The sequence below is a fragment of the Thermobia domestica genome, chromosome 12 (genome assembly GCF_964235325.1).
Source record: "Thermobia domestica chromosome 12, izTheDome1.hap1.1, whole genome shotgun sequence".
In the NCBI taxonomy this organism is placed as follows: Eukaryota; Metazoa; Arthropoda; class Insecta; order Zygentoma; family Lepismatidae; genus Thermobia; species Thermobia domestica.
This window is the reverse complement of record NC_137465.1, coordinates 36,459,249-36,482,314: the sequence shown is the minus strand read 5'-3', so window position 1 is coordinate 36,482,314 and position 23,066 is coordinate 36,459,249. Positions and strand designations below refer to the sequence as shown.

Here is a 23,066-nt window from a genome sequence, read left to right as displayed (position 1 = left end):
GGCTTAATCTTTATAGCCTTGAAGACTAATCTCCTTTTTATATACTTACACTTTTTTGCTACAGATATATTTAAATTACTTCGGATCCACTTGATTATTCCGCCTTTTCCGAAGAAAATTAGCATGGAACTATACAAAAGAATGTGTAGTTAGTTGTTTGAGAGAAAGATATATATACGCCTATCAGAGTTCTGTTTTGTTCATAGCTAACTTGCTACTTTAAAAACAGTGTAATTCAGTAGCATCCTTTCCGGTTATGTCATATGGGTCTACCGATGTAGGTTTCAGGTATTTTATTAGTATATTAGTATACAATTTATTAAAAAGTATGTTTCTCAAACTCAGATGGGTACTTGCCCTCCTTAAATGGAGTCCCTGGTTTAAAATAGGTAGAAACAGCGTTGTATCCTGAATATTGTGGTGTATTTCTAAATGCATGCATGTTGTGTCGGTGGATAGTTAAGAGACAGAAATGCGTTTAGTTGCAGTCTCAAGGTATACCGAAGGAAATGTTTTCTTCTTGAACAGGGAAAGATTTTCTCGCAACATAAATTACATAAATTGATAAAAGTGATTACAATGGATACAAAAAGTACATCTCACTAGAACTAGTCACTCGTGGACTAGATATTTATCCTTATAAAACTAAAACTAACTTTTTAGTAATTTCCAATTGTTGAACTAGTGTTCAATGTATGTTGTAGTGTTACAACTCCTATGTTGATGAATTATCTGAAATACTTCAAATTGAGTTCAACGCATTAACAACAAATGTATCAAAATCTTGGTGCCATCTAATATGATATTATTTATAAACACAGGGGTAAATGTTTCACACTTTGCGAGCAATTCAACTTTTCTTCCTCTTGTAAGAACGTAATTATTTATTACTTTGTTCCATACGTCTTCATAGTATTTATTGTAATGTATTTATAGTGGAGTCAATCTTACACGGGATTTTATGAATTCCATTCATCCTTTTATTACAAAAGACTAGGATACAAAATTCATCTTCACAAAGTAAAATTTTATTCGGTAAGTACGTATTTTACAATAAGCCTGCCTCTTATCTAAATAAGGGGCGGATCCAGAGGGCGATCGCCTCCCCCAGAAGAAAGAAACTTTCTTATTTTATGTGTAAATAAAACCCATTCCAGTTTGGAACTCTTAAAACTAGCTCTAAGTAGCAGTATTAGAACCCCCCAGAAGTCCCTCCTGGATCCGACCCTGATCTAAATAGTAAGAATGAGTGCTTTCTGGGTTTGTACAGAATAGCTTCAGGCCCAGTGAGATTTTAGGAGAAACTTCACGACCCAAGCAATTGGGGAGAGTGGGTTGTTTGTGTGATTCTCTTGGCCCATTTATATCCAGTGAGAGAGGTATTGGTTTTGAGGGCGCACGTAACCAATAGAAGGGTATAGGTGAATCTTCGGGCCAAGCAGGCAGGAGTGATGAGGGAGATCTTAGAACTCACGCAGCCAAGAGAGAGGAATGATCGATCTAGACAGACTGATATCGAGTGTCTGGCACTCCTCGTTTTGTACAAGATTGTCATGAACAACGGCGCCGCCTTTTCAAAATTTATGTGTTTGCATATCGCAATGCTTTTATAGGTAAAGTCAAATGATGGACCGGGTGACTTTTCTTTTCTTCACCAAATTTATATAAAACTTGATAAATACAAGTGTGTTTAATTCAATGTTTCCTTTTTAATGACCAAGTGAAGGAATGTTAAATGTTTTGCCGGGTGCCCCTTCCATTCATGACAGTTTCCAGAACACTTAGCAGGTTGTATGTTAGCCTTGGATTATGTTTAGGATGGGATCTCTAGTCCAGTGCGACTTAGGGTAATAAAGAGGTGCTCCTAATCCACAACGAGATACGAAGGTAATGGTTAAGCGATCAGTCGATCGACTGATACCAGGACCCTTGCTGCTTAGGCTTTTATCTGTCCTCTTCGGGTCCTTTCCTGGGGTCCGTCTTCTTTCGGCGATCCTCGCTTTTCGTGTCGGCTTGTCGCCTGCTAATCTGTTTACAATCAATAGCACGTGTTGTGTTGATATGCGCTCTTGTTATGATGTGCGGATTCTTACACTCCCAACACTGGAAAAAAATAATCTGGAAATTATTTTGGAGAAAAAAAGACACAAGTGTTATTAGTGATATTTGTCTGCACTACAACACTGACACATGTGGAGACATTGTTTAGACACTAGAAAACACTATAAACACTATGATACACTGAAAAATCACTATGGGAAAACTTGTTTCGATATATGCATGTAATGGTAGTAACACGTTAGTTCCGTCCCAGCTAAGCAGGATCAAAGCAGTCTATCATTTCCCTTAAAGTGGGCAGAAGTGACATCACTCTGATTAATAAATATATACAAGTTCACTGATTGTAGGTATCGGTCGAGCCTGTCGGTCATTAAAATCGGTGTTGACATTGACGTCACACTCTGTATGTGCAGTCTGGGTTGGTTGTTTTTCGATCTGAATAGTAGGTGCCAGTGAATGGAGTCTTTCTAATTGTAAGGATATGTGGAGTCGATTAGCTAAGTTTTTGTTTTTGTAACGGGACTTGCTAAAGATTAGGCAGAGATAAGTAATTATTGTTATTAGAACCAAGAAAAGAAAAATTATCGGTAGCAGAAGCTGGAACATAATTCTGGAAAGGAAAAGATGATATTAGTGCTGTTGTGTTCTTAAGCGTTTATACAAGAAATGTAAAGCTATTCCTATGGCAAGGACAAGAAGAAATAGAATACAAGAGCATGGAAAGTCATGATGTAAATGTAATTCGGAAAAGTTACTTGGTAAATGGCTATGTTCATGTTGGATTAGAGTTTGAAGAGAAGAGTTTGTTGAATGTTTTGTAGGTTGAAGGTGAAGTTAAAGTTATAGTTGGTTGGGAGTGTGCCATATTCTATGGTAAAGTTTACCATATGTCTAGTAGGTAAACTGAGGGTCTCTGTTTTAATGTATCCATAATTCTCAAATGGGAGAAATAAGTTAAAGAGTGATCCATCTCATTTGTAACCACTATATGATTTCTTTGCTGAGCTATTCTTACTATTTTGCTCCTTGTGAGTAGAATTCTCGCTGTTGTATATAGATAGAATTCTTCTGCTTTAGAGAACGTAGGTTTAACATGGCAATTTATTGTAATATATCGAATAATGAGATTATACAAACAATCCGTTTTTGGGGATCTAGCTTGAGTTTGCAATTTACAGATTTCAATCATACGATGTGTTTGACAAAGTGAAATGTCGAATTCAAAAATTCCTGATGGTGTCAATATGGCGACTTCGGGCGTTTGTAAGCGGAGAAGTTAATAATCTGTCAGATATCCATTGTTAAATACTTGTCCCATATAGTAGGAATTTGTAATAGAATATCTAGGTTTGCTTTGTTGGAATCGAATGACACAAGGTATGTTTTGGAGCATTGATAGAAAAGTCCTAAGTCTTGCTCCATCAAAGTGCCTCTTAGACTTGTATTACCCTGCATAATAATTTTAGCAAGGGTTGGCTTAATTTGCACATCATTAATTGTATTATCCAATATACTTTGTATTATTAAGTCGAAGTACTGTTCTATGAGCTGAAAGTTACAAAGAGTAATCAGAAATCGTTCATTTGTTGCTGTAGCACACATAAGTTGTAAAATCTCATGATGTGTCTGAGAAACCAGGTTTTCAATAGCTACCGTGAAATTGGAAACAATGTGGGTTAGTAGAAAGTTACTTTCTTTAGTTTTCTGTATCTGGGTATTAAGGTAGTCCGTCTGGTCTTTAAGAAGGTTTATAGAGCTTTCTAACTTATGTACTTCGTACAACGAAAAGCCACTAAATGCGAAATTGGTAAGTCCCACCAGAAGACTGAATATCATTCGTTTATGAATATGACAGCATCCTTGCCTAAAATCAGATGGGATTATGGTATTGATTTTAGAAATAAATTGTGTTTCTATTTCATGTAGTAGAGTAATTAGATGTTCATATCTAGAACATGATTCATTTTTGAGCCGTACAGCAGAAAAGTCCAAATGTAAACGATAAGGTACAAATTCGGTGTCGTCAAAATTGATGATCGGTTTATATCTATCTGTAAGTCGCAGCTGGCTGAACATCAGTTCATTGCCACAGGTTGTCGAACTTAGCAGTATGCAGATGTAAATCGCTGATCTGGTTATTCGGTTCATCCTATAAGAGAAAGAAAACACCTTTTTTAATGCATTGAGTCGAGTAAGATGGTGGAGGTAAATAAACGCTTAATTAAGAAGGTGCCACAAATTTTGGAAGACTGTCGGGTGAAAAGGATTCATCGAGGGAAATTTATTGGTAGGTTGCGGTATTTACGGGAGGTCCGCAGGACAAAGTTAAGTGGACTGATACAAAAGTTTGTAAGGGAATATCAAAGATTATCCGAAAACAGGAGGCGGAGTGAGTTAACATTGTGGTTAAATAAAAGAATCATAAACGGGAAGCGGAATATCCTGTTCAGTACTTACTAGGTAAGTACCCCTTTCTCTTTATATCTGACTTTATTTTTTCTCATTTTGTTCCCGGAAAGTATTTGGACTTTTGTTATATTCTTGTTCTTATATTTGTGCCTCTTTCTCCTGGATTTTGTGTTCCCTCGGTCTGGTGCGTGTAGAATGGTTTCAAACCGTCCACCGCGATGTCTTGAATTCTGTGCTTCAATTTAGATGGTAATTCGACTCGATATAAAATTGAATTAAGCTTCTCTATAATCCGTGCTGGTCCTTCGTAGTGAATAGTAAAGTGTTCAGGTAAACCAATTTTTCTTGTGGGATAATATACTAAAACAAGGTCCCCTGGATTATAAGTTGTCTGTCTATGGCGTTTATCGTAAAACTGTTTTTGTTTGTTATATGCCTGTTCCAGATTACTTCGTATTAGTTTATCTCTGTCAATTTGTATATGGCGTATTGATGAGAGTGTACATTCTGTCGGGATTCTAGGTTTGTAACCAAATAATAAGAAGCTTGTTGAATATTTGGTCCCTCCTTGTACATAAGTATTGATGCCAAAAATAACGAGCGGTAACCATCTTTCCCAGTCCGTATGGTGTTCTTGTAAAAAAAACTTAAGACAATTCTGTATGATTTTTTTCGTCTTTTCTACTAATCCTATGGAAGCATGATTGCTCAAAATTTGAGGATGATATCATGTTCCAAAAATTTCTCTATATTTTACGCGTTTATGGCGTCTACTGGTATTGCGACCACAGCGTGTAGCTAGTTCTGTGGCTACTACTATGTATTTATTTCTTCCATCTCTACTTGGGAAAGACCCTAGTTCGTAATATATCCATTTGTTTCTATCTCTCCTACTGGGTGATGTAGTAGTTTGGCCTGCTTCTTTTCTGGTAGTTTCTTTAAATGTTCGGCAATCCTCGAACGTACGTATTTTGTGAGCGAGGTAGTTTTTGAGATACGGCATATAAAATTTCTTTATGGCGGTTTTGTACGATTTTTATAAACCAAAATGCGGATTGGTCGCCTGGCGGTGGAACGTTGTGAACCACAAATTGGCCAGTGACTTCCGTATACATAAGAGATTTAGTAAGCCATAATCAGGATGATTTTGTTTCCTATATAAGATACCATTGATGAGACAAAAAATCTTGCTGATCTAACCGTGGAGATCTTTCCCGTTTCTTTCCCCTCTAACACGGTAATGATGTCTTTGTAATTGTAATTTTTACGCTACTGTCTTCCGATGTTCGGTAGAAGATTGTTATATCCCGCTTCTACAATATTAACTTGAAGATTATTTGATTTAAAAGCATGGTAGTTTTCACCCTTTTCTTCGCTATCTTCTTTTTTCTTTCTTCTTGTTATCTTGTTTTTTTCGAGTCTACTACTGGGATGTTTGGACCCAAGTAAATAGTGTATATCAAAATCATAATCAGCTAATAATAGCTTATATGTTGTGTATTTTACGACTTTGTCAGGTTGTGTGTTCATCGTCTCTATACACTTTGCGTCTACGTACAGATTAAATTTTCTATTTAGTAAAAGGTAACGAAATTTGCGCAATGTGTATATAAGAGCGTACATGCTAGCCTTCGCTTCCGTTCTTCTCAGTCTTCGAGAACAATAAGCAACAACCTTCTCAGTGTCGGTTTTTGTTTCATAGAAAACGAGTCCTTCCCCTATTTTTATTTAACGCTATCGCTATAGACGCGGATTTGTAGCAAGTCATCGACATGAACGAGTGATGAGGCGTTTAAAATGTCTTTTTCGAATTGTTCAAAGAGAACATCGCGCTTCTCCGTCCATTTAAATTTAGATTTAGATGTTACTAATTGCTGGAAGGGCTTATTTTTTATTGTAAAGTCTTTGATGTGCGCCCTAAGGTATGAACATTGACCGATAAAGCTTTTGAGGATCCGCTTAGTAGTCGGTTTCTTAAAATTTCGTATTTTCTTGGCTATCTTTGAAGATATTTTAATGGATTCCCCAGTAACGGATTCCCCAGTAACAGGGTCTTCTAATACGTTAAGCTCCTGGTAGCCAATGTCTGTTTTCTTGGGTGATGTCCGAAAATCGTGTCTTCTAAGCTACTGAAATAATAATTGTAAATCCTGCAAGTGCTGTGGAAAATTATATGCACTGGCGACAAGGTCTTTTGATCGAGGGCATTTAACCTATGTTTCTCGCGTATTCCAGGAAGCAATGATACATACAGGAATTCCTTGTCAACTATTTTCCTTTCCTGCCACTTGTATGAATGTAGGAGAACGTGGAGTTAGTGTTACTTGTTTAGTCACATGTAAACAGTTCTGATCTGCCTGCGATACTGAGTCGTTAAAGCTGACAGCGTATTTTCTTTGCTCTCAAGTGGTAGCTGTGGCTTCCTCGGACGTTTAACCCTTTCCGGATCCTGGCTTTTTGGGCTATTTTTTAGACTTTCAGTCAAGCAGCTACTGTATCGTCACTATTTATCCTAGGATCATGGTTCATACCTCATTCTCTTCAGAATAGAGCTGGCTTTCGAATGGTACTACTTTCATGCTCATACCATATACCAGAAGCGGGAAAAAAATGTCAAAGTGAAAATTTCGGAGGGAAATTTTTTTTTCTCGAACTTTGGCCCCCCTGGACCCCCCTGTGTGATCGTAGCCATCAAAAAAATATGATAAATAGTACTTGGTATACTGAATGTGTGTACCAAATTTCAAGTTTCTATCTTGAATAGTAAGGGCGGGAGAATTTTTATCAAAAATTCCCACAATGCCCCAAAGTACCATAAAACACTATGATCTCAGGGAAAAAATTCCTGAGACATCCCTAATTACCCTAGGACTATAATCTGCCAATATTCTCTTCAGAATAGAACTGTCTTTCAGGCGGTACCATTCACATGTCTCCATCATGTATCTAAGGCGGGAAATTCTTGAAAAAAGGGATTTTTGGGGGCAAATTTTCCCTTTTTTCAACTTTTGCCCCTCTGGACCTCCCTGTTTTTACGCAGAAATCAGAAAAAAACTTCTGGTATATACTACTCTGTGGACTGAATGTTTGTGCAAAATTTCAATCTTCTACGTGAAAAATAGGCCCGCCAGAAAAAAATTCCCTACCATGCCCACTTTTACCCTATACAGAAGTATATTTGGATAAAAATTCACTGAGACGGCCCTAATTACCCTAGAATAATAATTCGACCGTCGTTCTCTTCAGAATGAAACTGCCTTTCAGACGGTATAACTCACGTGGTCCTATCATGTATGTAGGGCGGGAAAATGACGAAAAACGGGATTTTGGGATAAAAAATCCCTATTTTTACCCCTTTGCCCCTCTGATTCCCCCCCCCCCTGTTTTAGCACTGACATCGGAACAAAAAGTCTGGTAAATACTACTCCGTGGACTGAATGTTTGTGCAAAATTTCAATCTTCTACGTAGAAAAGTAAGCCCGCCAAAAAATATTGAACATACGCTTAGAAAATGAGAAAAGAAATTTTTGACTTATGACGTCATCACCTCCTATGTCTGGACGCAGGACGGTCTGAAACCATACGTAATGTCTTCTGCAAGGCCTCTGGACTTGGAAAACAAAAAAACCCGGACGAAAAAGCTCAAATAGAAGAGAAATAACGCAATGTACCATGAAAAGTTCATATGGTACAAATTGTACCATAGGATCCCGAAGGGGTTAAACAAGGAGATTGTATTCTTGTTTAAGTCGATGGTGAAATGTGAACGTTGGAGAAAATCAATTTTATAATTATTGGAATTGTCTTGTAAATTACTCTAAGTAATAAGTAAATGTTGTTTGACGTATTTTAACTTTTATCAATGCTATTTGGTTAAAACAAATATTATTTCCTGAAATTCCTTTAGTATTATATGGAATAGAATTAGACTTGTCCCAAGGGGTACGGCGTCGGGTGGTCAGAGGGATACCGTACATACTGTCTCAATTATCGGATTCTGAGGGGCTGCTTTAGTTCTAATTGTTAAGTGCGACCTGTTATTTTCGTCCTCTAATGCAATGTTTTCCCGTTTTTCTGCCAATTGTCGTGATTGTTCCTTTATCATAGGAATTTCATAATTTAGGCTCTTGTGCTTGTTAGTTTCTCTTTGGTTTCCTTGTTCCGAGGGATGATAACTGTCGGCCCCCTCGTTTAGGGGCTGTCTCACACGTTTTTTCACGCTTGTAACAAATAGATGCACCATGCCCGCGGTTTCTGCATATCGCGCATGCCAAAATTTGATCTTCCGTGGGTGTAGCTTACTGGTTGTTCTGGGCTGGTTTTCTCTTTTCTTCCCGTTATTATTAGTATCTCTCCTTCTCTTTATCTGATTACTATTCTTCGGTTGGTTTCTATAGCTCGTTTGTGCTATTACCAGCGACAATTCTGTCATTTTATTGGCCAAAGTAGAGAGGTCATTTTGTGGAGGATTTTGATCTTTGTGAGGAACAGTCTTAGGATCTTGACTTGAGGTTTGAAATTCTTGAGGATTAGGTTGAGAGATCACCATGAAAGGATTAATTTGTTGTTGATATGTAGGTATATAATTGTGCCTCGGTTGTGTAACAGGTTGCGTTTATACAGGATAGGTATGGTGACATAGCTGTTGTATAGGATACATTGTTTTTGTTTCGGTTGGTAAGCCATAGGATGTATTCTGTGGGTTACGAATATGATTCTGGCCGTATAACATGTGTAGTTTTTTGTGATAGCTCTGCATGCTCTTTTTTCCTCAAAGGGTCATTGGCGGCTTCAAAAGTATTTAATTTAGTCTGTAGAGCGTCTATTGTTGTAAACTTTTCCAATGCTATCTTATTAAGGAAATCCCTCTGTAATCCCAACGTTAAAAGATGGATGTTTTGCTCTTTTGTCCCTTTCGGTGGTAGCTGCCTAATTGCTCGGAGTTTGCGTAACAAGTATGAGTCTATACACTCATCCATTACCTGTTGAACCTCGAAGAATTCTTGTTCTGCTTTATGCGATGGGAACTTTGGCCTACTTACTGCTGCCAATTTAGATTTTAAATCGTTTTAGGTCATCGCATTAAATTGGTTTTGATTTTTAAGCTGCAATACGAGATCTAGTGCTCTGTCTTCTAAAGATACTGGTAAAATTTCCTTCTTCTTAGCCGGTGACCATGACTACATGGTTGTCATATGGTCGAATAGCATGTAAAAACCTGTCTGGATCCTCGTACACGTGTCCCCACATACTTTGTCAAATGTGGCATGTTAAAGGATATATTAGATGCACCCTCCGTCATATTCCTGTTATTTTCTCCTGATCTGTATGTTCGTTTAGCTGACCCAGTTACCGGCATAAATTGCACTCAGGATGGTAAGAAGAGAGGAAGGGGATTATATGAAATTTAGTTCAATTTTGATACTAACATCATTAGTGCTTAGATAAAAAAAAAAGTTAATAAAAAGGGCGCCCCGTACAAAACTCCGAAGCCTGCACCACGCAATACTTTTATAGGTAGAGTCAAATGATGGACCGGGTGACTTTTCTTTCCTTCACCAAATTTATTATAAAACTTGATAAATACAAATGTTTCTAATTCAATGTCTCCTCTTTAATGACCAAGTGAAGGAATGTTAAATGTTTCGCCGGGCGCCCCTTCCGCTCATGACAGTTTCCAGAACACTTAGCAGGTTGTAGGATAGCCTTGGATTATAAGTTTAAGATGGGATCCTTAGTCCAGTGCGCCATATGGTAAGGAAGAGGTGCTCCTAGTCCACAGCGATATAGGAGGGTAAATGTTAAGCGATCAGTTTGTCGACTGATGCTGGGTTCCTCGTGGTCCGGCTTTTATCTGTCTCATTTGGGTCCTTCCGTGGGGTCCGTCTTCTTTCGGCGATCCCCGTTGTCTTTCGTGTCGGCTTCTCTTTTGCTATTCTGTTTACGATCAAATAGCACGTGTTGTGTTGACATGTGCTCTTGTTATGATGTGGTGATCCTTACAATATCAATGGCCAGACGTATTAGGCTATAAGCTTTCAGGGAAGTCTCGATGTTTGATTTAATTTTAGTTAACATCTAATATGGACACTGTAATAAAGGGTTTTGTTGTGATAAAATAAAATATACCGGTACTATAAGGATAAGTTTGGGCTGCCCTAATTCAGTTGGTAACTTGACTGACTTAAACGCAAAACCAACGGATTCAAACCCAGGTTCAAACTAAAAAATCTCGTAGGTGCCGGAGCCCTGGTGCACCCACGCAGCCGGCGCGCATGGTCGTGGATCCTCATCTATTCTCGTTGCTGCTGCTGGCATCGTGTCATCTTTCTCTGGTCACGTGGTGTATTTTGTATAGCTCTAGTGTCTTCTGGTGTAGTCAACATGTTAACACGATATCACAATATTGGTACATTATAATTTTCTTTGTCATTTGTTAGTAAATTCAGTGAACGGACGATCAATGAGATAGCAAGGACGTAAGATTCGAATCATGGCAAAAGTAGATTAGACCAAGCTAAAGCTGTGTAAGAAAATACAGCAGAAGTAGGAAGCATGAGAACTACAACTAGCGTCTATTGAGAACTCTAATTAAAATAGATTATAACACTTCCCATCATATCATACTTCTCGTTCATGAAGTTTTTCCTGTAATTCCACAACAGTTTAATGTAAGCAACATTTATGTTAATATAGCTACATTATGGACTCCATGAAGTGTATACAATTTTTTTGTTTGTTGTATTAATAATAGATTTTGCTTGTAAGTTTTTGTATCCCTTTCAAATATATACTATTACAGTCAGCAAGTTCGTGGACTGGACGCACTATGGCGCTAGTGGCATACTACAGCTGATAAATGATATCCTAGAGGAAGCAGTGGAATTACATCTATCGAATGGGGGCCGCGGTGGCTCAGTGATAGAGCGTTCACCTCTGGTGCTTGGGGTCCCGGGTTCGATCCCAGCCCCCGCCAGTGAACTTTGTGGTGGACAAACACCGCGTGCGTGGGTTTTCTCGGGGTTCTCCCGTTTCCTCCGACTTTCTTCATTCCACCATTTAATTCATTACTCATCATCACCGTCTCCTTTAGCCGAACCGGCATAACCGTGGGACGTAAAACTCAAAGATTTTACGTCTATCGAACCAGCAAGAGGCAGATCTGTGCAGAGCGTAAACAGACGTACTCTTTCTGTTGTGAAAGGAGTTAGTGTTTTCTGGGTTTTGCTCAACTTGTGCACTTGTGGGGGCTCTGGTGACTTGGACACTTGATATTTTCCCTTGAAATCTTGAATTTCTTAAATAAGCTTGTCATTTATGGCCAGGTTGCTTCCCTTCACCAAAAAAAGAAAATAGAGGTAATTATACATGACTTTCCCAATATCCCTAGTAGGGATCTAGTAGAGCAGACTCTGTAGTGTTGGCACAGATTTTCATTGTATAAGTACACTTAAAATTCTGACGAATATGAACCAAAAAGGCTTCTATATTTTGGATGTATATGTTTTTTCAGCTCTTTTCAGAAAGGCCAACAAGAGAGATCGTGACGCCACCTTTAAGATTTCAAGAAAGAATTCACTCTAAATAATTCGAGATACTAAGGTAGTTAGCAGGGCTAATATAAATCAGTTTACATTTGATCAAGTAATATGTGGTTAAGTAGTCATTTGCAGAAAAAAGTGCAACTGAAATTAGTTTCCATAATCAATTTAACGTATTTATTAATTTTATAAGATGTATATATACCGTTTAGGGAAAAGAAAGGGCTTTGTGATATCCCTGTAAACTTTTACTCATGTTCCTTGTTTGTATTCGATTTTGGACGAGTTTAATCGATTCTTACGGATGGGTCGTTGTATTGCGTTTAGTTGCAGGTATTGACCCAGTAATTGTAAATACGTCCAGATAATTGTAAATAACTACCAGAAAATAGATTACTCTTTAAAAGAGTTAAAAGAAAAAGATATTGAAGATTATGGACCAGACTCTTATAACGAAATACTTTGGATAGGTTAATAATTACCTGTACCTTGGGCAGAAAGTGCTCATACATGTGCACTATACTTAATAGAATGTTAATTTAATAATAACAAAAGAAGAATGTTTTTAAGATATGTAAAAATATTATTATGGGATAGTTGTTGCTATGTAAATGTTTATGGATACCTAGTCAGCAAGTTTGTGTGCTTGACAGTTTGAAGGAAAATATATTATAAAGTATATCAGCTAATAAACCATTTTAGCAACGTTCATCGACGTTATCATTCTAATAGAAAAGGTGAGAATAATGGTATATAATTATTAAAGATAATTTTTACATGCAAACAAATACTACCACTTAAGATTTATATATCATACTAAGCCGAACCAGGTTGACGACTACCCTTGGTGAGTCGTTAGTTAAAAAGTTTGGTTTACATCACCCGGGATTTGTTGTAAATTCATATCCCGAAGCAGAGTAAGGTTGAATTTACTTTTTGTCATAAAGTTAATGAGTACAAATTTCACCATATTGGGAAGTGGTAGAATAATTATAAGGAAAATGGACACTGAAATAATGGAGAATGAATCCACTAATAGTGACAACGGTGAACCTAGTGTAACATCAGGATTGACTTCAGAAGACCGAATCTTACTAGTCTTACAGCGGCAATTGATGCAAATGTCTACCGAGTTAAAGCAGACGATGAAGCATAACTCTGAAGAATTAAGTAGACGAATAGAACAGAAGTCTGATGAATCTAACAAGCAATACGAAGAATTCAAGCAGACGATAGAACAGAAAATAGAACAGAAGATAGAACAGAACTCCGAAACATCCAACAAGCAATACGAGGAATTAAGCAGACGAATGGAACAGAAGTCGGATGAAACGAAACAATTAATTATCCAGACGATGAGCGATATCACCTCGCAGTTCGAGGAAAAGTTAAAAGGAATATCGGAGGAATGCCAGGACAATCACAACCACCTGAGCCAAGAAATCAGCGATATAAAAAAGGATTTAGAAGTAACCGAATCTTCTGTTCAACAACAAAAGATCCAGGTCATCAATAATTCTAGCAATATACGTGCCAATACGCAATTGATAGCTACGTTACAGGAAGAAATTAGAATGCTACAGGTTAAGGACAACACATACCGTAATAACATGTGTAGTGATCGCATGGAGTTTCCCCACTCACCAGAGATGAACTCGCCTTCGCCGGTGTCTGATGAGGATATTATATTGGACGAAATACATCCGAAGAGTACAGATGGGCGAAACATAGATGGTGTAACGACACATCACGTCATGAATAGGAACTGTCACCCAATGGGTACATGGAATGATAAAAGGAAGGTAAAATTAAGTGTTAAGATGAGTGAAATACGAGCTATGAGCAAATTCAGTGGTAAGTGTAACGAGAATGCTACTTCTTTCTTAGAAAAATTTCAGGACGAATGCAATATAATGTGTATAGATAGATCACAATATATGAAATTAATCCCTCATGTATTACTCCCACCTTGTTCATTATGGTTTAAAGCAGTACGTGATCACATCAGTACATATGAAGAATTCAAAGCGGCACTGATCGCCAATTATGAAAATGACTTTTTGCTTGCGAATAGAGATGCTACCATTAGAAATCAACACTTCAATCCTCGATTGCATAAATCTGTTGTAGAGTTTGTTGTAAATACCTACAACGAATTAAAGGTCGTTAATCCATTGCAATCGGAATCGAGAATAATAGCATCGATTCGAAATTTGCTTCCATTTAAATTACAACAGATCTTATTTTCCACACAGTGTATGAGTTTCAACCATTTATTAATGCTTGTCCAATGCTATGAAACTCAATACCATGCCATGAATCAACAAGCAGGAATGGGTAAAAATAAGAATAATTCAGATCATTTGGTGCCTGTTCGGAATTTAAATATCCGAAGTGTGAATAATACGGAACATAACCTAAGCCGAGTATACTCTAGCAATCAAAATGAGCAAAATAGGCAAAGTTATGTAGGGAATCCGCCTAACCTAATTAATCGTAGCAATCCATATGTTAGACCATATAATCAAAATAGGTTTAAAAATAGACGAAATGTATGGCGAAATTCCAGGAATACAGCGAACTACGTGGATAGACGTAATGGGAGGTCAAGAGATGGCACTTCATATCAAAATCAGAATCACGATGAAATACATGTACAACATATTGTAGAACCTAATCATGATTGTGCAGTACAATGTACTTTATTAGAATCGTATGCAAGTACGAATGTAACCTGATTACCGTTAATGAAATTAGGTTAAATTCATATCAGCTATAGATTTTCATGAACATTTATTTTATTTTTATTCAATTTAATTTTCTTTAATTCTCATTAATCAATGATAATTCTCAAATGTTTTTAATATATGTAAGAATTATAATTCGATTCATAAATGATTAAAAGCAAAGGTTATTTATATTAGATTGATTTGTGTTGAAAACTTAACTGTCAAAGATTATGTTAAGAAGAAGATCTATTCTATAAAACTAATTATTCGACGACTGTTTTTATGAGCTATCCTATATATTATCCGAACAAGATTCTTCTTTATTATAACATCTTAGTGCTACAATGTATACATTAAAATGCAACATCTAACTTATTTGTTATTTAATGCGCCCTAAAAGATCAAACATTATTTGTAACATCACTGTTTTAATAATGATCAAAACTATTAATCATAGTAATTCGTGTTTCACCCTCGTTAATTATATTAATAAGCGACGATGTTTTTGATAATAATGAAATAAATATAATTAATGTAATAAAAGATAAATATTAATGAAGTGAAAAGATTTGTTATAAATGTATATATATATATATATATATATATATATATATATATATATATGAAATGTAATGAAGATATATACGAGGTGTGATCAAAATATAAAGAACATATGTAATGTAAGAACACTATTGTAAACGGACCAGTGGTTCTTGAAGATAAAAGCCAAGCTCACTCATGACTTTTATATTCAGTCCATTTGTCGGGCGACATTTTTATATAACGAAATACTTTGGATAGGTTAATAATTACCTGTACCTTGGGCAGAAAGTGCTCATACATGTGCACTATACTTAATAGAATGTTAATTTAATAATAACAAAAGAAGAATGTTTTTAAGATATGTAAAAATATTATTATGGGATAGCTGTTGCTATGTAAATGTTTATGGATACCTAGTCAGCAAGTTTGTGTGCTTGATAGTTTGAAGGAAAATATATTATAAAGTATATCAGCTAATAAACCATTTTAGCAACGTTCATCGACGTTATCATTCTAATAGAAAAGGTGAGAATAATGGTATATAATTATTAAAGATAATTTTTACATGCAAACAAATACTACCACTTAAGATTTATATATCATACTAAGCCGAACCAGGTTGACGACTACCCTTGGTGAGTCGTTATACTCTTAAACCTATAGACATGGGCGCCTGGGCCCCTTGTTGCTCACGAAAATGTATGCGTAATATAGCAAACCACGATATTAATAACAGACGTAATATTGCAACCACTGAGGTGATCCCTACCTTGAAAGTTTTCTTCGGGCGCCCATGACTGTAGAGGATATTCGGTGACGAAAGGCAATATTTAAGGAAATAAGTTCTGTAAAGTTAATAACACCCGAACCTGTTCAAGTATACGTAAAAAAACTGTTTTTCCCATAAGTGATAGAAGTATTACCAGTTGAAGCAAATGAGTTTATTTCATTATTAATATAATTTTGTTATTATTATTACCCTACTATCATAATTTACATAGTGATACTATGTGTATAATCGAGAAATGTATATTTGTGGTTAATTTCGTAGGAAAAGATTTTATAAATTCGAAAATTAAAATGAGCAAACAAAATATTGCTAAGTGGACAAGAAAATTTTATTTCCGTTTTATTCTTATTTACTGCTCTTTTGACATGAAATTTGACGCATACATGTCTTTGCCGAATATACACATAGTAATATCATAAGAAATAGAGGGCGAATTTGTTATCAAATTATTTCCTACAACTATTTATAGGTATGCGAAATCCTCCAAATTATTTATAGGTATGCGACAATAATTACGGACATGAGAATACATAAGCTTGTTGTATACTATCATAGCAAGATTTTAGTTTTGGCAATTTCCAAAATTTGAATAGTTGTGGTATGCACCCCTTTTGAAGTTTGAGGTGGTGGGCCATCTTACTCATAGCGAAAATTTAAGAGATATGGTCCTATGTACCCCTGATCCCTGGGTTAAGTATTCTGTGCCAGAAACCACCAGAGCATTTTTGCTGACTGAGGGACATATCTGGGCTTACATACTATCATTTTCAGTATACAAAAAAAAAAAAAAAGTTTATCTCCCAAGAAATTAAATCTGGCTTCATCAATGTTAGAGTTTATCTGGAAAATCGTGCAAAGTTAACACATACACCGATCAATAAATCCTATTGAACTACACAAAATGATGTGGCTGATTATAACCTCGTGCATAGTTTTCAAGAAAATCGAAAAAAAACATATTTTTTGTAATTTTAAAAATCATACCCTTCGGCTTCAACTCTGTTTCCACATCCCTACGTTGGTTTTGTCAGCATTCCTTGGGCATTCACTTCCAGGTTCAATGGAATTCCACGTGGATGATCAAATTCCAAGCAAACTACTAGATTAATCTTCTAATAAGGTGATTGTTGGAGTGAGGACAAAGTAAACAACCTGGAGTTTTATTAATTGAGAAATATACATATAAATAACAAATCAGCAGCAATTAGAAACACTTCCATGTCTGCAATGTAAGTGTACTATTAATGAACCAAAAGGAATTAGAAATTAAAACATAACTTTAATATTAATCTGAGAGAGAATTCTCTGTCCATAATTTCAAATGAATAATGTTTATCATTTTCACAGAATTAACCCTTTCAGACCTCATGGTAACATTTGCGTACATCATGTTTTAAGATTAATATAATTACTCTGGAGCAGAGATGGGCATTTTTGCTAACCCTCACTTACCCTCACCCTCAGTTGACTCCCTCACCCTGAGCCACCCTCACCCTCAGTTGACTCCCTCACAGTCACCCTCAGCCACCCTCACTTTCAATCAACTCCCTCACCCACACTCTCAGCTAACCTCACCCTTAGTTGACTCCCTCACCCTCGCCCTCAGTCGACTCCCTCACCCTCACCCTGAATCGACTCCCTCACCCTCAGACACCCTCATCCTTAATCGACTCTTTCACACAAACCCTAAGACACCCTCATCTTCATCTACCGAAGTGAGGGTGAGTGAGGGTAAGGGCGGCCCTCTTGAGGGCAAAAATGAGTGAGGGTGCCCTTCTTTGCTCTGGAGGATTCAAAATTGCTGGGGTTTCATGTCAATATTCTTTGAGCTTTTCTAAATCACTTTTCGCTATTTCTCTGGTGCTTCCATCTGTTGTCAGGAAGCTACGCATATTTCTTGTAGATTACTTGCAGGAGCTATCACAATGGACAAAGCTCAGCCACGTAGGCTGTTTTATTCTTGGCGAAACAAACTATTTGCAATAATTCCTCCTGCTTTAGTGATGTGTTTTGAGTTTCTAAACTATGTAGATCACTATGATCATTTGGATTAATGCCACTTCGAATTTTTTCAATCCTAGTGTACGCAAAATGTTTCGTCCATTACTCTCTAAATATGAGACCCGCAAAATAATTGAGGATTGTATTTCATTTGTTAAGTCAAAAAGAATAATAAGATAAAATAAAAATAAAATTGGAGAGTAAACAAAACATCAGGGCTGAAGGGGTTAAGTCCAAAATGTTATGCCCACAATTTGTAATTAGTATGCACAATTCATCGCGAGGATAAGATACCTCTACACGGTCCTTTTACTCTTAACTGTATTTCTTCATTTTATCCCAAGAAATTTAAGATTTAGTTCAATTTATAATAGCGTTATGAATAAAAGATATCTTGTACGGTCAATTTTTGATACAATAGTTTCTCTATATTATGGAATCAATTTTTCACTTCTAATTTCGTTAACCTGATAGCACTTGGTGTTTTTTTTTAGAGTGGTGGGTAGTGACAGTACTTTATTTATTGAGTTGGAGGGTGTTGGGCATCAATTTAAGTATAACATTGGTTGATTGCTGAAGAACTTGGAATGAATGGGTATAAAGAAACGGCCACTAGAGGGTTTCGCCCTCTCTCTTGGCCAGGGGTGTGGGAGCATAAATTATTCTTTATTAAACTCATAGTTGGTTAAGGAGCTGTGAAACAATCATTGTTATTATACACTAACAAAAAAATCAAAAAATAAAGATGTTAAACAACAATAACATTACTAATATATCAATAATAACAAACTAGTAAGGAAAGGTGCACATACAAAAGATAACAAAAAGGTGCGGAAAAAACTGAAACTAATAAATAACGTAGAAAATGCAAAAAAATGGAAAAATGATTATGAGTGAGGTGCTCGTAACGCCACAACACAACATATAGATGTTAGTACAGACAAATGCAGATTAATCTTCTGTCCTGGGGCGGCTCAGGACTGATGAGAAACATGGGGTAAGCCCAGATTAGTGTTGTAGTGAGACAAGTGCTATGATGGAAAAAGATGTGGAAGATGTTGACGGATGAGTTGGTGACGGAAGAAGGTGGCATGGTGATGATCTGCTGGAAGAGTGCGGATGTATATGGAAAGCAAAACTCTGAGTGGTGTATAGCAGTACTTAGATTGAGATTCTTGTTGTAAATCTGTAAATATGGTGTCAAGAAAGATATCCTTACGATCATGGAGACTGGTAGTTATGAACTTCTGACGCAATTGTGCTATGTGTTGAACAAGCGGAGGAAAGGTAATTTTGTCATACAAGTCAGCATTATGATACGGAAGTTTTATCCTAAATGCAAGACGAATGGCATGGCTCTCAAGAATTTCAAGTCTATTGTAAAATTTCGGAGGCGCTGAACACCAGGTTATGTGTCCAAATGTAAGTATACTCCGCATAAATGCTTTGTATGTGTTAAGCAATAATTTGGAATTTAAACCCCAGGTCTGGCCATTCAGACGACGAAGAAGTTGTAAGCGGTTCTTTGCTTTGATAACAAGTTTCTGAAGGTGGGGTGTCCATCGCAACTTATCGTCAAAAATGATTCCTAAGTATGTTACTGTTTTAGCTGGTTGAAGAAAGTGATCTCCCACACGTATCTGTAGTAAATTTGGATTTCGTCTAACTTTGCTGCGGCATTTAGGAGGTAAAATAACAAGTGTTTGTGTTTTGTCTTCATTAACTGGAAGTCTCCATTTACTACACCAATTCAGAAAGCTAGTAATTGTAGTCTGTAAATTTGTATTAATCTGCTATATCGTGTTTCCCAGTGTAAGAAAAGCTGTATCATCAGCATATTGAAAGAGATAAGTGTTCGGCGATGGAGACGGTAAATCGGAAGCATAGAGTATGTATAAAAGAGGAGATAGACTAGAACCTTGCGGTACTCCTGTGTATGGAAAGACTGGATGTGATAATGAGTTGTTTATGCTGACGTAGGCTATTCGGTTGAGTATAAAAGAAAATATGACTCGGAGGTATGTAACAGGAAGACCCAGTTTAAGAAGTTTATAAAATAATTCATAATGCCAAATCCGATCAAAAGCTTTTTCCAGATCCATTAAAACGAGACAGGACGGAAGAGACTTATTATAATGATTGGTAATAATGGTAGTTAGACGAAGTAGTTGATCATTTATGCTATAATGAGGTCGAAATCCAGTTTGATGGAGAGGTAGAAGTTGTAGATCCATAATGTATGGGTGTAAACGAGATACGAGTATTTTTTCAAAGACTTTACCTAACGTAGAAGTTAACTGGATTGGACGATAGGACTGTACGGAATACGGGGGTTTGTTGGGTTTCAGAAACATACCTTCCACTCAAGAGGATAGAAACCAGTTCTAAGCATAAATGTATATATCGATGCTAGAAATATGAAAAAATTGACCGAACATTCCTTAAGTAATCTGTAAGTTATTTGGTCAAAGCCTGGGGCAGTACTACGTTTCCGCTTGACGATGGACTGTACCTCCGCGGAAGTGATTTCACGAGTCAAAGGATTATCCGCTTCTAAAGTATGCTGGATGGAAGGTTGAAGTAATTGTGCAATTGCCTCTTCAGAAACTCTAGGGCTGAATTGATGTGTGCAAGGCGGAGGTGTGAATACTGACTGAAGATGTGTGGCTGAAGCGTCTGCTTTATCTTGACCTGTATCTAGAGATTGATTATCCTGTATAAGAGGATAAGATGAACTAACTGTCTGTCCAGTTAGAAGATGAAATTTTTTCCAGTATTTCGTGGGATGTGACTCTGTATTCAATTGATTGCATGCTTTGCTCCAGGTAAGCCGTTTATGAGCAACAATATAGTTATGAACTGTCCTTTGCCATCGTCTTCCTTGAGTCAAATACTCTGGATTCCGTGTTTGTTCGTATTTTCGAAAGTAAGTGCGAGACTTTTTGACGAGAGTCAAGTACTGCGGAGGTAGCATAGGTTGGTATGTTTTGCCTCGATATGTAGGTATGTTTTTGTTGGCGCTACTGGTGATAGCTGTGCTGATGCTATCGACGGTAATATTAAGGTCGGTCTCTGATGTTGGTGATACAAAGGAGGCAAGAGCAACATCTATATCAGTACGAAACTGATCCCAGTTCGCCTTGTCGTATAACATGATGGTTCTCATATTTGATTCAGATACTTGTCGTCTCTGATGGTTGATAACGACTTTCACCGGAAGATGGTCGCTGCCGATACAATCTAGTACATGTATATTACATTTATCGACCATAGAGGCAGTGCTAATAACAACATCGGGTGTAGTCTGACTGCTTGGTCGCGTATGTTTGGGCAATTGATGGACATACCCATTTAAATTAAGAGTTATATGATCGAAAAACTCAGCTTTATCACGGGTAGAGCGACTGTGAATATTAACGTCGGCTAGTATGACAAGATGTTTAAAGTGGTGAAACAAATAGGTGAAGAAGGCAAGAGGAATGATATGACCTGGTCGAACGTATATCGTAGCTACTGTTAACATAAGGTGAGGAAGATAAACTGTTGTCACTAGGTGTTCTGGTAACTGCATATGCTGCGGAACAGAGTTGCATCTATAAGTAAGTTTATTACGAACTCCAATTGCAGCGCCACCTTGGGCTCGTGCGTTATTGTCTGCATAATCGCAGCGAAGAAATTGATATCGAGGAAATCTGACATAAATGGCAGGTTTGAGTGCAGTCTCATTTAGTACAAATAAATCGATATTTTCCTCAAGCAGTAACTGCTCAAATAGTATTCGGTGTTGCGCTAAAGAACGAATGTTCAGAAAAAGACGTGTCAGAGCCATATTCATACACAAAATTACGGACTTAAACTGCAGTGTCTCGGGGAGCAATATGGAAGTGAACGTACGGTCCAGAATATGTAGCATACAAGTTAACTTGAAATATAGCGGAGGCTGCTGCAATAACATGATCTAATATAAGTTGACGTTGGAATGGGAAAATATTTTGTAATATGAGTGTTATGTAGCGGAGGAAGTTTTCCACAATAAGAGGAGAGGTGATAGACTGTGACAAAGGCACGTTAGAATCTATGGTACGTAGCGGTACCGTCATCTCCGGGTGGTCAGGAGTTGGATTCGGTTTCCCTTTACATTTATAACTATAAGTTGGATGTTTGTCACTGGAACAGGTCGAGCATAGAGGTGGTTTTCCTGTATTAGGACACTCTTTAGTATCATGGTTGCCAGCACAGTAGCCGCATTTTACGACATTTGGACACTTAGCCGTTATATGTTGGTTGTACACCTGGCACCTTTCACATCTAATTGGAAGAGGGAGGCTTGTTCGGGAAGGTTCCACCCTATGGCGTTTCTTAAATATGTATGCGCCATCTTGTAACAAGGCATCGATGGAGGATTGAGAAGTAGTCAGAACTCTCACCATGTATGTTGGACCGTTATTATTTTTGATACGTATACATTTGGTCACTTCAATTCCCTCTGCTTTTAGCTCCTCAAGCACCTCATCATCTGTTATTTCAGGTAAAACTCCGCGAATAACTACGGATATCATTGGTGTTCTCGAAGGTGGAGGAGTTTGCTTGATTTTGTCAGGAAGCTTAGACAGTTGTGCAGCTTTGCCAAAAATCTCGTAGCTGGCCTTACTACGGAGAGTGATGCCAAAATTTTCGTCCTGAGATTTAATAATAACACCGCCCCTGGTGAAAACTATCTGTTGGATACTGGCCCTTGGAAGATACTTGATAATCTGTTTAAAGATATGGCGGGTGTTACTGTACTTTGGGTCGAAGTTAGTTAGAAGGAAAGAATGCAATTTAGGACGAGCAAGGGTGGCTGCATATGACTGTTGTAATCCAACAGTGGAAGTGCTAGGATCCCCAGCGGCCGTCTGCATTGGTTCCGATTCTTCCGACTTACGAATATAGGTAGGAGAGCGAGATCTGGAACGCTTATCAGCCGATTCTAAACTACCCTCCGAGAGCTGA

At 37.2% G+C, this 23,066-nt stretch overlaps 1 protein-coding gene across 1 annotated transcript; it reads right to left on the bottom strand.

The window, feature by feature from the left end:
* Positions 1–3,348: 3,348 nt before the first annotated feature.
* LOC145665929 (uncharacterized) lies at positions 3,349–21,903 on the bottom strand. Its single transcript, XM_081733034.1, has 2 exons — positions 20,587–21,903; positions 3,349–3,609 (listed from the first exon to the last, which is right to left on the bottom strand). The coding sequence occupies exons 1-2, from the start codon at positions 21,901–21,903 to the stop codon at positions 3,349–3,351; spliced, it is 1,578 nt and encodes a 525-aa protein (XP_081589160.1).
* Between the last annotated feature and the right edge of the window lie 1,163 nt (positions 21,904–23,066).

Excerpts from the sequence above, each read along its gene's own strand:
- LOC145665929 (XM_081733034.1), bottom strand. The coding sequence starts at position 21,903 with ATGGCTCTGACACGTCTTTTTCTGAACATTCGTTCTTTAGCGCAACAC. Across the intron at positions 3,610-20,586 it reads GTGAAATCACTTCCGCGGAG|CTCATAGAACAGTACTTCGA; the intron begins GTACAGTCCATC and ends TGTAACTTTCAG.